This window comes from Drosophila subobscura, chromosome J, assembly GCF_008121235.1.
Source record: "Drosophila subobscura isolate 14011-0131.10 chromosome J, UCBerk_Dsub_1.0, whole genome shotgun sequence".
Taxonomy (NCBI): Eukaryota; Metazoa; Arthropoda; class Insecta; order Diptera; family Drosophilidae; genus Drosophila; species Drosophila subobscura.
In genome coordinates, this window is record NC_048532.1 from 15,990,928 (window position 1) to 16,007,301 (window position 16,374).

At 44.4% G+C, this 16,374-nt stretch overlaps 1 protein-coding gene across 3 annotated transcripts in view; it reads left to right on the top strand.

Moving 5' to 3' along the window:
- The first annotated feature begins 5,161 nt into the window (after positions 1-5,161).
- The window catches only part of LOC117895130 (zinc finger MIZ domain-containing protein 2), a 37,743-nt gene continuing 26,530 nt past the window's right edge, over positions 5,162-16,374 (top strand). The window contains exons 1-2 of one of the 3 annotated variants that reach the window (XM_034802544.1): positions 5,255-5,258; positions 5,803-5,917. Coding sequence is in view for 1 of the 3 variants with exons in the window: in XM_034802542.1 (XP_034658433.1) it covers positions 5,463-5,527 (65 nt within the window). In the remaining 2 variants the exon portion in view is untranslated. Of the gene's footprint in view, positions 5,918-16,374 lie in introns of all 3 variants that reach the window. The other 2 variants (XM_034802543.1, XM_034802542.1) reach the window with 2 other exon arrangements.

Below are 16,374 nucleotides of genomic sequence, written 5' to 3' on the forward strand. Positions count from 1 at the left end.
CAACACCCTCCCACTGCTGCTGCTGCTGCTCCAAGTCCCTCGTTGATTTTTCTTCGTTCTCTGCTCTTTTTTTTGGTACCCTCGATAAGAGGAGGTTTGATGATTCCAAGACAAAGTATGCAAAACTGGGAAGGGAACTCCATTATATCTAAACAAATCTTGCAATTATCCAAGGGTATCCTTGTGTTCGACTCCCATTGCTCCTCCATTCCTTTCCTGCTTATGCTGCTCGCACACAGTACAAGCAGCACAGAGCGCCACAGACAGAGTGAGCGAAAGAGAGCGACTGATTAAGGTGGTCTGGCAGGGGGCGGTGGAGTAGGGTAGGGCGGCGGTGAAGACGTTGTCGTTGCCTTTCTTTCACTTTGTGTGGCAGCCAGCCAAGCACTCAGCATAATTTTGCACGCTCTTTTTCTCCTACGTATTTCGCTGATTATTTTGCCAGGCGTACAGTGATGGGTGAGGGAGGGGGCCGAGGAGAGGAGACGCTGCCTGCCCGTGCACGTGGAAAGGTGTCTCTGCCTTAAACTCAAACCAGCCGCAGCCGTAGCCGCGCCGCAGGCAGAGCCGAGCCGAGTCGAGTCGAGCAACAACAAAAGCAAGACAAGCAAAGTTCATCGTTTACTGCTTCTGCTTTTGCCTTTGCCTTTGCTTTGTGAGTGTTTTTTTTCTTGTATTTTTTCTGCTTTTGGCTTTTGCCTTTGCCTTTGCACGCATTTTACTAGAGTTCGGGCAGGGGAATATTCAACGGCAGGTAAGGCCAGCAGCTTTGGCCGTGGAATAGCCGCAAAACTGCCTCACCTTTTCGATTGATAAACCTTGCACTCGGCCCCAGCAGCCAACTCCCCCAACAACAACAGCAACATCGGCAAAACAACAGTTACAACAGTCAGCAGCAGTCGCACTCGCTCTCTCGTTCGCCTATCGCTATCTCGTTTGCTCGTTCACTTACAAATGCGCAACATATTTGCCGACTGACGGACACGACGACAGAACGACGAACAGACACTTGCTTGCTCTCCTTCCATTCCACCTTCCTCTCTGCAACCCACTCACCCTCTCATCCGTTGCCTACTGCCTGCTGCTGTGTGCTGTCGGCTGCTGCTTTGCTATTTCTCTTCTTTTTTTCCACTACTATTTTAACGCTGCTGCTGCGCTGCGCTGCCGCTGCTTTGCTCTGGCTACATAATTGATTTTAGTGCTGCTGCACTGCACTCTCTCGAATGCGCTGCACTCGCCTGATGTCGCAGCCGCTGTCGCAGTCGCTGCTTCGGTCGCTGCCGCTGCCACTGCTGTTTGCTGCAGTTGTTGTTGCTGGCTGGCAGTTACTTTTAGTGTAATCTCAACATTTGCTGCCGCTGCTGCTGCGGCTGAGTGTTCTTCTTTCAGGCAGGAACTTCCTAACTCCCTACTGCCCCTTCCCACTACCCCCCTCCGCACTTTCAACGCAGCGTGTTGTTGCTTTTGTTCCTGCTTTTGTTGGTGTTGTTGGTTTTTGGTGGCTCTCGGGTTTTGGTTTTGTGAAAACCAGATTTTTGTCGTTTTATGCATTAAATTGTTTTTACAGCCGCTTTTAGCTGGCATACAGGGTGACATAGGGTCAATTAATGCAGATGTAATGTAAACGAAATTAAGGGCAGTTGTGTGAGAAAAGAGTGAAAAGAAAATTAAGAAATGAAAGTTCTTTTAGTACCCTGTATGGGCTGAGGTGGATTAGGGAATAGCTATGAATTATACACTCTGTTTAGGCTCCTGACTTTGTGACCCTGTATAAAGATTTGCACCTCCTGTATGTAAATGCCTCTACCACATAAGATATACTGCCCCCTTTGACATCCTGTATGAAGGAAGGTGTTCCCGGCTTAGGAATAGGGGCTGATGCCATAAGCTAACGAATGTCAGGGGACAGGACACCCTATATGTCCATACTACGACTTCTAGTCACAATAACAGCAGCAGGCACGGGGGAACAGGAACATTCAGGAATGAACACGCACATAAACAGCTACGGCACACACACACACACACTAGAACACACACAACACTACGCACAGGAGCGCAGGGCCAAGGAATAGGCTTCTGAGACCACTCAGAGTGGGTGGGATGGGTGAGGTGGGGAGCCCAACAACCAACGCATTTACACAGACACAGATACGGATACAGATACTCCTCGTTGAGCGATGATGGAGCCGGAGGAGCAGCAGCAGCAGAGGAGAAAAGAGCAGAGGCAACCGACAAACAGACACAGAGACAGACAGAGGCAACCAGCCAACCCATTGTACCTACCCCGCTACGCCCCTCCGCCATACACCCTCACACACGTGCATAAACCGACAGACACCGGACCAGAGCAGCGGCAGAAACAGCGACAGCGTACGATGACGACTCGACTACAACAACGCAGTACACTTCCTTTTTACACACACACAGAGCCATGGCATACATACAGACTATGTATTTATGTATGCATGTATGTATGTATGTACCCAAAACACACACAAACGCAAACGTAAATGCAAAGCCAAAGCCATAAGCATAACCCAATGAAGCTGCCGCTGCCGCCGCTATGCCATCATCGTCATCATCATCATCGCACATCGCACAACTGTCGTCTGTCGTTGTTTCTGTCGCACTCGAACCTGAAAAAAAAAGACTTCCTCTGCCAGGACGAAGCGCTGCCTACGCTCTCGCACACTGCTTCGCTGTCCCACTCTCTCGCACGCAAAATTATGACAAGGACTGCCAAAAATCGAGGCAAGGCAGAACATGTTTAAATAAAATAAAACATAATTTGATGGCAGAGCAACAAACACATTAACACTGCCCTCTGCCACTCGGCCACCACCCTCAGCCGCTCTGCCCCTCCGTCCCATACCAATCCCAAGCATTCAGCAGCGCCGTCGACTGCGCAGCTGGCGTCAACATCATCAATAAATCGCGACGCTGCTCGACCCCAACCAACGAACCCAAACCAAACCAAACGCAACGCAACCGAACTCAGCCACCACCACCACCACCCACCGAGCAAAAGCAACAAAAGCTTACAAGCCACGCATACAAACGAACTGCTCTCTCTCTCTCTCGGAGTATCTCTCTCTCTCTCTTTTGCTCAGACAACGTGCTGTGCTCGTTTGTGTTTTGAAAATTTAATCTCGATATGGCAACAAATATGCTACAATTTCATTGAGATGAACACCCGATACCAAAAAGCCGACGAGAGTTTCTCACGCTGTGCGCTGCAGCTGCACACACGACGAGCCGAGCCGCCTCGAACCAAAGAGAGAGACAGGCTGTCGACAAAGAGAGAGAGAGAGCCTGCAGAAGCGTAGTAAATACACTGCTACATTTTTCTGTGCTAATTGAGTGATAAATTGGGAGTGGATTTTGGCAGCAGGGCAGAGAAAGAGAGCAGCCAAGAGAGCGTGCGAGCGTGAAATGTATAAACATGTGTAGCGTGAGTGTGTGTGTGTGTGTGTGTGTGTAAGAGAGAGGGCAATTGATATGCTCAGATTAAATTGTTAAATGTTTTTTATTCGGCTAATTAAAGTATTTCCATTTTGCGGCCACTCAAACGTGAATGAGTGTGCAGAGAAGAGGCGATGCGTGTGTGTGTTTGTGGGAGTGATAGAAAGAGATAGAGATAGGCGAACATGGGTGTTTGAGTGTTTGGAGATAATAAATATATTTAGCGAATACATAATTGATCCATAAATAACTATTTATTACACATTATTAATATATTCATAAGACGATTTATGCAAAGCTCCCGAAAACATTTAAAAAACAATTAATTTTCGCCCGAAATTTGCATGCCCGCCCGTAAATCATTCGTAAATCAACCACAAATCACAACAATTAAGACAAATGTGCTGAAAAATCTACTTAACGCTCTTCAAACACACACTCACACACACACGCACGCACGAGCGCTTTCAAAACAAACGCCGCTACAAAAAGGTAGTAGAAATCTACTACCTAATACTACTTTTTGTGGCAGCAGAAATAGTAGCAGCGTGGCAGAGGCAAAGCAAAAGTCAAACAAATTGACATACGTATACGTAATTATTATTTTACTTAAGTGCTCGCGCGTCGTCGCCCCTTAACACACAGACCAAAATGAATACGAAATACAAATGTCCGACCTGAAATAAATCAAGCGAGTGTGCAAGAGAGGGAGAGACGAGAGCAGCCGACTGTACATCGAACATGTTACAGACTCTTGCTGCTGCAGGAGGAGGAATTCCCACTCACACAAGTGGCTTAAACTGGCATTCATACGAGTACGAGGATTTCTGTAGGCAATGCAATGCAAATAAGCAACGAAAACTCTCGTGAGAGCACAGCACAGCACCGCACTCTCTCTCGTTTCACCACTCACTCACACCGAAAGCCGACAGAAAACGACAAGCGACACGAAGCCACCCGAGAGACCGAGAGAGAGCTCAATACCTCGCTTCTGTCGCTGCACTGACGAAACAACGGAAATTTTTGTATTAACTTGGCTGTCGCCACGGTCAGAGCGCTGCGTTGTTCAAGTTCCTTTCTGGCTGCCGTCGAGTGTTGTCGTCGTCGTTCCGGCCGAAGCACGCGTCCGACCCAAAGGCCATCATCACAGAAAAACACACAAGTCCAAACAAACCCGAGAAATCTCTCTGTGTCTCGCGATCGAAAATATTCAAAAATTATTTGAACAAATGCGGAGAAAATCAAAAAATACAATTGTGTGTCTGAGTATTATTAAAACAACAAATATTTAGTGAAAACACTAAACAAAAATACCTATTTGTGACTTGAGCAAAAGTGAACAAAAAAAAACTAACTACACAAATTTAATCAAACAAACAACGAGCACATTTTATGGATTAAGTGCTACAAATTAGTTCCTGTTGCAATCAACAACCACACAAACAACAGCAGCAACAACAACAACCATTTGGATTACTACAACAACAACAACAGTATTAACAAATCGACAAAATTTTAAACAACAAATTTTGAAACCTACAAAAAATTATTTGCTAGGCAACCAAAAAAAATTATTACAAGAAAAACAAAACAAGAGCAAAGAAAACACAACAACTTGTGCAACAACAAACAAATTGTGAAAGCGTAACAAACAAAAAGCTACAGAAATTTACAACACAAAATCAAACAAACAAGAGCCGCTAAACAAAAAGTGAAAAGAAAAGAGTGAACCGCACCGCACATCAAAAAAAGAAAAGAAAAAGTGTTTGAACCACAGCCAAAAACGTACACAAGTGCAGTGTTTGAACCCAAAGCTTAAGACGTTCAAAGCGTACCGCAAAAGCGTCCACAAAAAACTGAACCACAAAATGTTGCTGTGAAAACTGTCGAAGCAACCAAGCAAACAAACAAACAGCCAACACACATCACACACACGAGTGAAATAGACAAGAGACAAGTGACAAGTCTGTCGTCTGTCCCATGTATTTGTTGATGCCATGCAATTGATTCTTGACAAAATTCCCATGTATTCCAAACAAACAACGAAGCGCAATTCCAAAAAGTAAGTTTTAACCTACTCCCAAAAACAGAAGAGAGGGAAAGAAAGAAAGAGAGAGAGAGAAAAGACAATTGATAAGAGTGTAAGAGGGAGAGAGAGCGAGAGGGAAAGACTCTGCGAAGAGAGGGAGCAAAACAGAGAGTGTGAAAAGTGCAAGCAAACAAACACCGAACGAAGCAAAAAGGCAAAAGCGAAAAGAGAGAACCCATCCATCCATCCACTGAACTGATAACAGAAGCAACAAGAGATAGCACCTGTCGTCTCCTGCAAGAATCGAGCATCGAACAACCTAAGCAGCCAAAGCAACCACAATCGAACCGCACGCACCATCCAGAACCCAGAAACAACCGAACGAACAGCCATCATAAAACCCAAAAGAAAAAGAAAACTTAGGTAAAATATCTAAAAATAAATGCCACTTAAACAAACAGAAAAAAAAGAAACAGAAACAAATCAAAACAGAAATACAGAAATCCCAGCAAAAATCCATTCACTCGCTGCTATAAATAATCTCCAGCTAATTCTATAAATAAACATTCAACAATACAAATTTACCTTTAAGTACCAACAAACAGTTCTTTGGTTTAACATTTTTTAATTGTTGTGCTTTGAATAAGACATACCCAGAAAATATCAAAAATAATTAAATGGAATGTGCTTTTGTTTTTAGATATTTTTACGTACAAGTTTTCACATTTTTTGTATACTTTGTTTGTTGTTTGGAAGTTACTTACTATGTGCATAAATACTCCTCCATACTATATTTTATAATGAATGCATTTATTATTGCTAATAATTGTGCTTCATTTAATTAGTTGTAAGAATTGTGTGGCTAATAATGTGTTATTTGTGGGCAAACCAATTCATGAGAATAAAATGGGGAAAAAGTTCTACCATAATGTGTCGTTTTTTAAGTGCTTAAGAACTCTTTCAATTATTCTTTATAGCTCTATAAAAAATCCATTAATTTTTAGATGAAAAATAAGTTGAAAATGATAAGAAAATCGAAATTCCCTTGTGGCTAAATTAATTCCACGAAATTCTATCGAATTTTTACCTATAATTCACTTCAAAGTTTCCACAAACGTTTTTTCTGACAGTCTTTAAAAGGTAGTTGTTGTTGTGCATCTTAAAGAGTAACTTTGACCGACTTTTTTTGGCACTGAAATTCCCACATCAGCTGTTCATCTGGCCCTCGTTTCCCTCCCTGTCGACCCGTCTCTCTAGTCACACACGCCGCTCTCTCTCGCTGCCTTTCTGCCTCGCTCTCACGCACAGCTGACCCATAATTGACACACACATATACAGAAAGAGAGAGAGGCAGACAGAAAACACACACACACACACATACACACGCAGTACTCTTGGAGACAGACAAACATCCATCGCCATCCCAAGAGCCACACAGAAAACCATTCAGAAAAGAGTCGTCTGGTGCGACTGCGACCCACTGCCACTGCCACTGCTGTTGCTTGCTTTATTGCTTTGCTTTTTGTGTGTGCTTGGAGTTTTCCATTGAACTATTTTCAGGGAAAAGCATAGCATAGAAGAAGCAAAGAAGTGGGAGCAGGCAAACGAGCAGTGGGAGAAAAGTATAAGCAGAATCGAGACTTGTAGAAGGGAAAATGTTCCCAACGATCCGCTTCGTTTGTGTGCCGCTGCCCCTGCTGCTGCTGCTAGCTGTTCCTGCCTTTGCTCACGTACCCCCGAAAATTCTTGCTGCCTTTGGCCTCTTGCCCCTTGCCACACAAACTGCGTGCCACTACATTCGTCTGCCTGCCGCCTCTTCAACAATGACACCAACAACACATTTAGGGAAAACTACGCCGACAACAACCACACAACACACTTCCCTCCTCCCTCCCTCCGTTCTCGACCGTCACTCAATTTCCAGAGTTCGACAATGTTTTCGCCCAATTTATTGTGTTTCTGTTTTCGTATTTCCTCTGCTCTTTCTTCGCCTACTTCTTCCAGTCTCCTTCTCTCATTCTTCGCTGTCTTTTGTAAAAGAAAAGGTTCGAAGAACAGCGAAAAAAATACCCAAAACCCAAAGACACAACCAACACAAAAAAAAAGGTCACTCCACACGAAACGAAGCATTACAACAACCTCAACGACCCCCGTTCCATGCTCTCTCTCTCTCTATCGCCCTCTCTCTCTCTCTGTCGCTCCCCCGTCCAGCAGTGTCTCCCTGGTTTTTGCCGTTTTTCTCACATGCCACGCATATTTTTCCCCCTGCCCCAACAAACCCCTCCGCGCACCCCTGCCGCTCTTCTACGCTCTGTTTGTAACAATGAGAAAAACTCTTTGCAGACATTTTTTCGGTTCGCTTGTAATTCATCATCGCATCGCAGCGCAGATGAGAAGAGTCGGCAAGAAGAAAAAGTAGCAAGAGAAAAGGCAGTAGGAGAGGGAGAGGGCAAAGACAGAGGATGGAAATGGGTGAGGGGAGGAGAGGAGATGGAAACGGCAGAGGCTGAAAGATGAAAGACTGAACAAAAAAGGTTGGAAAATCGTACGGTTAACGGGTGTGTAAGAAAGAAAGAAAAATGCCGACCACAGGTAAACCTTAACCCATTTCGCAAAATGTGAGATATAGTACATGCAGGCAAAAGATAGACTCAGAGGCAGAGGAAAAAGATACTTTACAGACAGGTAGCGGTAGCAATGGCCCCCTGATGATATGTAACCCCTGAGCACACAGCTGGCATTTCAGGCAGTTCTCAGGAAAACTCTCGAAGGAAACCTTCCCAGAAGGAAAACCATTCACCAAAAGATCTTACACTTCCGTTGAACGGGAAAATTTGCCTGGAATGTTCGAGAAATGTACCAAAAAATGCAATTCCATACAAAAAATGAATCAATTGTTCATGAAACAATCCATTCAGCAGCATATTTCATTATAAAATGCAAAAACTGTACACCAAAGTGATCGATAGGGCTTGGAATCCTCTAGAAATTGATAAGAAGTAAACAGAAAGAATTCCATTTAATTGATTAACGTAATCTAATAAATACCTTCCAGAGACATTTAGAAAAAAATCCCTTCTACAACTCAATCCAATTATTTCACAATAATTTAAGCCGTCAATGAACTTAAAAAATCAATTTAAAATCGAATGATTTCACTTCCCAAATTAAAGTCTCGCCCGAAACATATTCCAAACAAATTTCATCGTTCAATGATCTTCGAATCATGGCACATCCAGCCAGCCAGCAGATCAATCTATCGGTTAATTAACGCCCTGAGGCTTATCTTAAACACCCTCTAAATGTCATCAACCACCACCAGCCCACCAGACGACCCACTCTATGCGATACGATCCCGCAGATCCTTAGGATGAGAAACTATTGAGCGCGAGACAGCAACAACAATCATTCATCAATCAACCACCGAAGCAACCAAATCACAACCCATCAAGCAACCACCGAAAAGGACTTGAAAATTGTGATTGCTACCTCTCCTGCCTGCATGCCCCTTCTCCTACGTGTGTGCGGCAGGCAGCCACTTCCTGTTTCTGTGTGTGTGTGGTGTGTGCCTCATCTGTTTGCCATTTTCACACGGGAAATAAAAATGTGATACAAACGAAGCAAATGACTGAAAAACAAAACCTAAACGCGGAAAACCATTTGCAAATCGTCAACCCTCCAGAGAGAGAGCGAGAGTTAGGGAGGGAGGATGAGAGAGAGGACTGGAGGGAGAAATATCAGGGAGAGAGAGAGTGTAAGCAAAAAAACAAACAGAAGAGTAGAGGAGCTTCGCGTTGGAAGGAAGGAAGGATAGATGGAAGGAAGGAATGACTAAATGAATGAGTGAAATGAATATTACTCGCTTAATAAACCCATCATCATGGAACCGGGGGCTGAAAATATACTGCTAGAAGCAACCCCCGTAACGAAATACACACTCGAGGGCACGACAATAGTTACATGTGTAAACCAAAAGCAGCCTAAGGCGAAGCCAATGCAACCCCTAAATCAAACAACATTTTAACCCCTCATTCAAGCAAAACAAAGATTGAAGGTCACATGAAGAGTGAGAGGGAGAGAGAGAGCGAGAGGAAGAACGAGTGAAAGTTCTCTGTCGCTCTTTTCGTGCATATCTTATCAGGAAATTTGAATTTAATTGAACATTAATGGGTTAAGTAGGTGACTTTCTGACGCCTGCAGAGATCTTTGGAGAGAGATCTTTTGAAGTTTAACCTGCACTTGCCAGTTGTCACATGATAGATAAAAGACACCGAATCATGCTGGAAACGAAATGTAGCCCCAAAGAAGTATCAAAACAAAAACCGAATCCCAAACGAAAACATTTAACGACCCAATTAAAAGCCCCTGAAACGACCGTACGTACCTCTCTGATATCAAAAACTAGACCGAAACGAAACGCACCGACCCCCACCATAACACACACATTCGCATAGATATACACGAGTGCTAGTACGAGTTCATTCCATACTAAAAAATGTACATATGCTCTATCCGTCGCCACAACAACCTCATAGATAGCACAAGCCAGAGAACGAACCACAATCGATGGGAACACAAACCGAAAACCCAGAATCAGAGACCTGAAACCAAACCCCAGAAAAAATCAAAGGCAACCCACAACTCTTATCAGCAGCCTTTGGGGAATAGCAATGGGAATGGCAAGAGTTTTGGGCTGACAAGCTAATTATAGCCCTAGATCGTATGGCTATATCTATGGGGAAAACAATGGCAAATCGCTCCCTACGTTTCTCAGAGCTACTCTGGAATAGCTTTCTGCCTCTCTCTCGTTCTGACGTTGCTCCTTCTGCCTGGCCGACATCAATTTTGCGCTTTGGTATGCAGAAAATAGTTCAGTTATCGATAATTGCTTATCGCTGTTTACCGTTCATTGTGTGTGGAGTACAACACCAAACAAAATGGTGGCTGGCATTGGTGTTTGGGTTGGGTTTTTTGTGAATGGAAATCAAGTCAAGTGCAAAGAGGGGGCAGGAGAGGGAGGAAGAAGAGAGGTTATTGGGCGAACTGATTAGCAAAGGAAGGCAGCCATAAATTAAGTTTACCATCGAAATGTTTAAGAATCAAGGTCTCTTGTGGTTACAATTGCACACACTGAATGAATGTTTCATGGAATTTATCCATTGGTATACGAAGGACCTTCTGAAAGTGATCTCTCCTGCCACATTCCACATTCTGGCACAGGTGGCTTCACCTGCCCATAGAGCGCCTCTCTACGCGCTTCTCAATAATTTTACTTGCTTATCAGAGGTCGCCTCTCTGCCACTTCCTGTTCCATTTTCCCTTGCTATCTTTATATCTGTTATGGGAGACACGAGACCTTTTCCAGTTTTGATGATAACATTGCTGCAACTATTTCTTTGGTAGGCCTCTCTTTTGGGTTTCATTTTCGCTGTCTGCTGTTGCAGCAGTTGATGTTGCTTCAAGCTGTTGACTGTTGTCTGCTGTTGTTTCTTGTCTGTTGCTGCTGTTGCTTTTAGCTGTACCTTCCAGTAGACATATTTTTATTCGACAAACTGGTTTTCAAGTACGACGTCTCCGTCTCTGTCTCAGTCGCTGTCGATGTTGACGTCGCCTCTGCCTCTCTGCTGGCGATTTATGCGTTGGGTTTTGGGGCTTTGCTTCGTCGATTCGTCGTTGAGTTTCTGTTGTTTTGTTGTTGTCTCTGTCTCTGTTGCTGCAATTTTCGTTTTGTTTTATTTTAAATTGTGATTTATGTATATTTCTCCCCGCTCCACCTCCATCCCTTCCCCTCTTTGTCGTTGTTTGTGCAAAAATACTTGAACAAAAATTATTGCAGCTTCTTTTTACTTTTGTTCATACATTTATTTGCAGTGTGTGTGTGTTTTATTTTGTTTTTTATTTGCAAAGCGTTGACAGTCGCAGCCTTCGATTTATTTTTAATGTTTTATGTCTGGTCGTCCGAATTGTTTATGAATTTCGTTGGGTTTTTTGTGTTGTTGCTTTGTTGCTTAATTGGCGATTAGATAAATGCCAAAAAGCGCAATGACGACGATGACAATGGGAATAGATCCGCGCGCGTATGGTGGAGTACCCGTACCATGCCTCATACTCCCTCCCCTGCCCCGCCCTGCCCCTCTCCGCTGGCACAAATTTAGTTTCAAGCAAAAACTCGCACCACAGATAAGATAGCCCCCAAAGCAAACCGCAAAAACCTGAACCAAATCGAAGCCCAAACCAAAACCAAAACGAAAACCAAACCAAACCACCAGCTAGATCGTCCCTCTGTCCACAAAAGCACACACGGAGCACACACACCACACAAAAGTGTTAGGGAGTGCTTTTTTGCACACCTTACACCACACACTCGCTCCCACTGATTGATAGGAAAACCGAAGAAAGGGCAGGCAGAAGGGGAAGCACAGGGAACTGCACATTTGGGGCCCTCCCGTCCATTAGTGTTCTGATTAGCGCGTGTGTTGTAACAGGGAGGCCACCCCCTTTCCCATTCCTTCCGTTACGTTGCACCCTTCACAGTGTGGGGGTTTTTGTTGTTGTTGTTGCTGCTAGTTTTGTTTATCGCCCAACGACGGAGACAACGACGCCTCGTGTAGACGACAGACACATAGACTCACCCAACACCCACGAACCCAGCGAATGCCCATCATCAGACAGCGGAAACGCTTTCGGTTACAAAAATCAGGTATCTAGACACAAACAATGGACTGGCTGGCTATCGGAGTAGTTCAACGACAAAATGCAATTTGAGCAATTAAACAAAAGACAAACAAGAGAAGAAAGACAAATAGCAAGAGAATATGAAAACGAAAACAACGGAAAGATCTGTCGCTGTTCGCTTTGAAGTCTCTTCTTCCATAATCCACAAGCGAGTGGCGCATAGCTGTTCCTCTTCAACAAATGACTACTGTAGCGCAGTGTACAGTGCAGCCCGTAAGAAATTGTACATTTTAGTATGCAAATAATCACCCTCACCCACAAGCGCACACACAATCAATAGATTAAATGCGATATATGGCTAAAAACTATGGCAAATGTTTTATGGCCGACACAAAAACACATTGCGTATACGCAATATCTATGGGAAAACGAAGCGGGGAAGTGAGGAGGGCAATAAGTAATAAAATAAAAGCCAGTTACAGGTGCCGAAAGCACAAAATAAGAGACAGCAGAGTGGAGGTAGGGGAAGCAAAACAATATTTCAAATATTACTCATGCCACATGGCATGCCCTGCACTCCCTTTAGCCACGTTCTCCCTGCCCCCTCCAGTGGTGAGGATGCGCCACCGCAAGCGGCAAAACATTTACAAAAATCATTTTCGAAATCCGCAAAATGCAAAAGTTTGAGGCAAACATTTGCATGCAGGGGGAGAGAAGTCGGAGAGGATGGGAGTCTGGCTGCTGCCGGATCGGATCGAATCGGGTTTTAAGGGGGGGAATATGCTTTTACACATATTTCAACAACAGCCCTGTGGTACATGCCCCAGCCCCATGACCCCATCTCCTAGCCATTGAATGCGAAACGCTGACTGACCATCTGTATTATTTGCATTCGGATTTTTAATCAAAAATTGTGCCATTTTCTTTGGATTTTGTTGTGTGTGTCTCGGTTCGATTTTTATATATTTTGTTGCATGCTCCGCATGCCTCCACCCCCTCAGTTGCATGAATGTGGAATGGGGTTGCCAGAGGGTTGCTGCTGCTGCTGCTGCTCCTGTTTCTGGTGGTTGCTGGCTGGCTTTATTTGCCGCTGCCAAGAGTCTATTATGTTGATTTATTTGCATTTTTATTTTTCATTTTTCATTGCGATTTATGAAAGTCGAGTAGCACGGGGCAAATAAATTATGAAAAGCGATATTTAAGAGCACGAGCAAGAGTGAGTGAGCGTGTGGGAAAGCAAGGGAAAACTCTGTGGAAAAATACTCCACTCCGATGGAAAAAAGTGAAACAAAAGTGGAAAATTTCTCTGACTGAAAGTGTTGCATACCAGCAGGCGCCATCAAAATTCTACGACAGACAGACAGAAAAAAGTCCTGGAACGGCAGAAAACCCATCAATTCGGGGACAGACTATCCCTTACAAAGGTCCTCCCTGCTGCCCCTTGTACCCCTCCTAAACAACCGCCCCAGCACGGCCAACGCTTCGTGACAGTGGAAATATGGAAAAAAATGAATCCGCAGACAGACGACAACTGCCATAAGGAACACCAACAAAAAAACTAAAAAAAATGATTGTTTTTTTTTAGGTTGGGTATTTTGTATTTTTGGAAGTGCAGTGTATTTGAGGGACAGCAGCAGCAGCAGCAGCAGCAGCGGGGGTGGGTTTTTAGCATCGGTTATTCGGGTGGTTCAGGGGATCACAGGGCATCAGGGCGTTCAAACACCCTTGAAAAACAACTGTCAAACGCATGTCATGGGTGGAGGGAGGGGAGCGGGAGGGAAAGGGAGAGTGCAGCGAAACAATGAAAATACCAGAAAGGGAGGGCAGGGAGAGAGTGTGAGGGAATGATGAGTGCTGGGGCATATGGAAAGGGCAGCAAAACGAAACAAGAAAACAGAGAGAGCAAATCAAACATTTTTGATGTGTTATTGCCATTCGCCCTGCCCCCAATGGTGGGTGGAATGGGGATGAAAAACCCTCTCTACCTTTGAAGGAAAATATGATTTCACTCTTTGCCCGAAATTGATTTTTGTCTAAAAACAATGTTCGTTCTGTCATTTGGTTCTCCACGCACGTGTCTCCACAATATTTCAGGGTCTCGTCTAGCTCTCCCTCCCTCCCTCTCTCTCTCTCTCTCTATGGAAATACACTTTTACATAATCTATATGATGTCCATACATACACATATATTACTTGTCTGTCTGTGTGAGTGTGTGTGTTTTTGTTACATGACGCCAACTGTCGTTTGTCGTTGGGTCGTCCGTCGTCTATCGTTTGTAAAAATAAAAGCGCAAAAGCGGCGGCGAGAGGCCAGCCCAGCGCCGCAACAAGAACAAACACGCAAACAATTATAGCAATAAAAAAGAGAGTACAAGGAACAGAAAATCAGAAAAGAGAATAGATAGAATGTTTTTTAGCCGCAAAAATATAATAGACTTTGCCAGACATTCAATCCCATAAAGGATTTTCGGCGCTTTCCTTTTGCCGTCTGTCGCATTGCTGAAAAATAAACTAGCGGCAAAAACCTCGTATAATTCATATCGAAATATGGCCATAAATTGTGCAAATAAAGTCAATTAAAAATCGGTGGATTATGTTCCCCATCTTCTCTGTGTGCAGACACAAAATATGCCCTTTGTTGGGCTTACCATCCCCCTCTTCTGGCCCCTTTTGCTGTTAATAAAAACACCTTTGACTACGCCACTGGGCTGCGGGCAACTGGGCGGCTGTGGGACATACGGAAATCATTTCGTGTGCCAAATGAGAAATAATTTTTATTACCACAGCAAATCAAAGTGCGCACAAATTTACAATTACACAAGCCACACTAGAAAGAGAGAGCAACAGATAGGCAGAGAGAGAGACAGAGAGAGGTAGCCAGAGATCGTGCACTGATTCCGATATATGTATGTACATAAAGGCAGAGTAGAATCTCTCCTCTCCCAAAGCACGTGTCGCCGCGTCTCTCCATTGGAATGGAACGGCACCCACCTCTGAACTGCTTTACTTTTGCTCGCGCTCCCTCTCTCTCTCGTTGTCTCTGCTGTTTTGCTTTATTTTTATCTAATCAATGAAGAAATTTATATCTAATCAAAGTACAAAAGGCAGAAACAGAATGAGACTGAGAATTCGAACAAAGCAAAGCAAAGGCAAGCGGCCGTCACATCACAGATGTGTCTGTCCTCTGCCCCCCTCCCACACGCCATGGGAACCCTTGTCCAACTGTCGGTGCAAGTCACATAATGAGACGATGATGATTATGTGATCGGAAAATAACTTTTTGGTTCCCCTTCTCCACACAATCTACATATGTAGGTATGTGGGTTGCGTTGCTCTCTTTTATCTAAGCAGTGCCGAAGGTCGTTTGTCACATTTGATAAAGGGAGATGGAAATCTATGCCACATGCAGCCTTGAGGTGTGCTAGAGGTTGGCTATCCCACAGTCACTTACTTGGCTCCCATACGGGCCTCTGTCCGACGACCTAATGACCTGCTTTGCATTGCTTTATTTACCGCTCCACTCCAGTGGTTGCGTTTCTATGTACAGTGTAGTGGGTCTCCTCTGCCGCACTCCCCTCGCTAGCAGCGGCAGGCAGGCAGGCAGGCAGCACTCTCAATGCTAATTTATCGTCACAGTCGCGCGGCAATCACAGGTTCAGGTTCTGCACTACACCCCCTGCGCCGCCACCTAAAGTTTTGCCACGCAGGGAATGTTGAACAAAAGGTAAGGCAGTTGCTATATTCGTGGGTGCCCAGTACTGGCGCTCACCTGAGACTGAAGTGCCTCTTCCTACCTGCCTTACCTTCTTTCTTCTCTCTTCTTTCTACCCTGCCCTCAACCTCTCGATCTTTGTAGACTTTGCCGGGCTCTGGGCTTTTTCGTCATGCGATTATCAGCCAATCGCTTAGCAATGTGCTATTTATTTGCATTTCGCTCTTGTGCTGCTGCTGTTGTTGTTATTTCTCTTGATCTTGTTCTTCTTGTTGTTGTTCTACGTTTTGTCAGTTTTTGTTCCAGCAACTTTATTTGCTTTTGTTTTGGCTGTTGTTGTTGTTGTTGTTGTAGCTCTGAGCTGCTTTTGTAGATGCGCAATTATTGGGAGCGTGTTACTCTCTTTTTGTTTGTTGGTGTGCGGAGTGGAATCAGCCGTTGCTTTTCGCACCCTACATAGGCACAGACATCTGTACATGTGGCAATTGGGGTA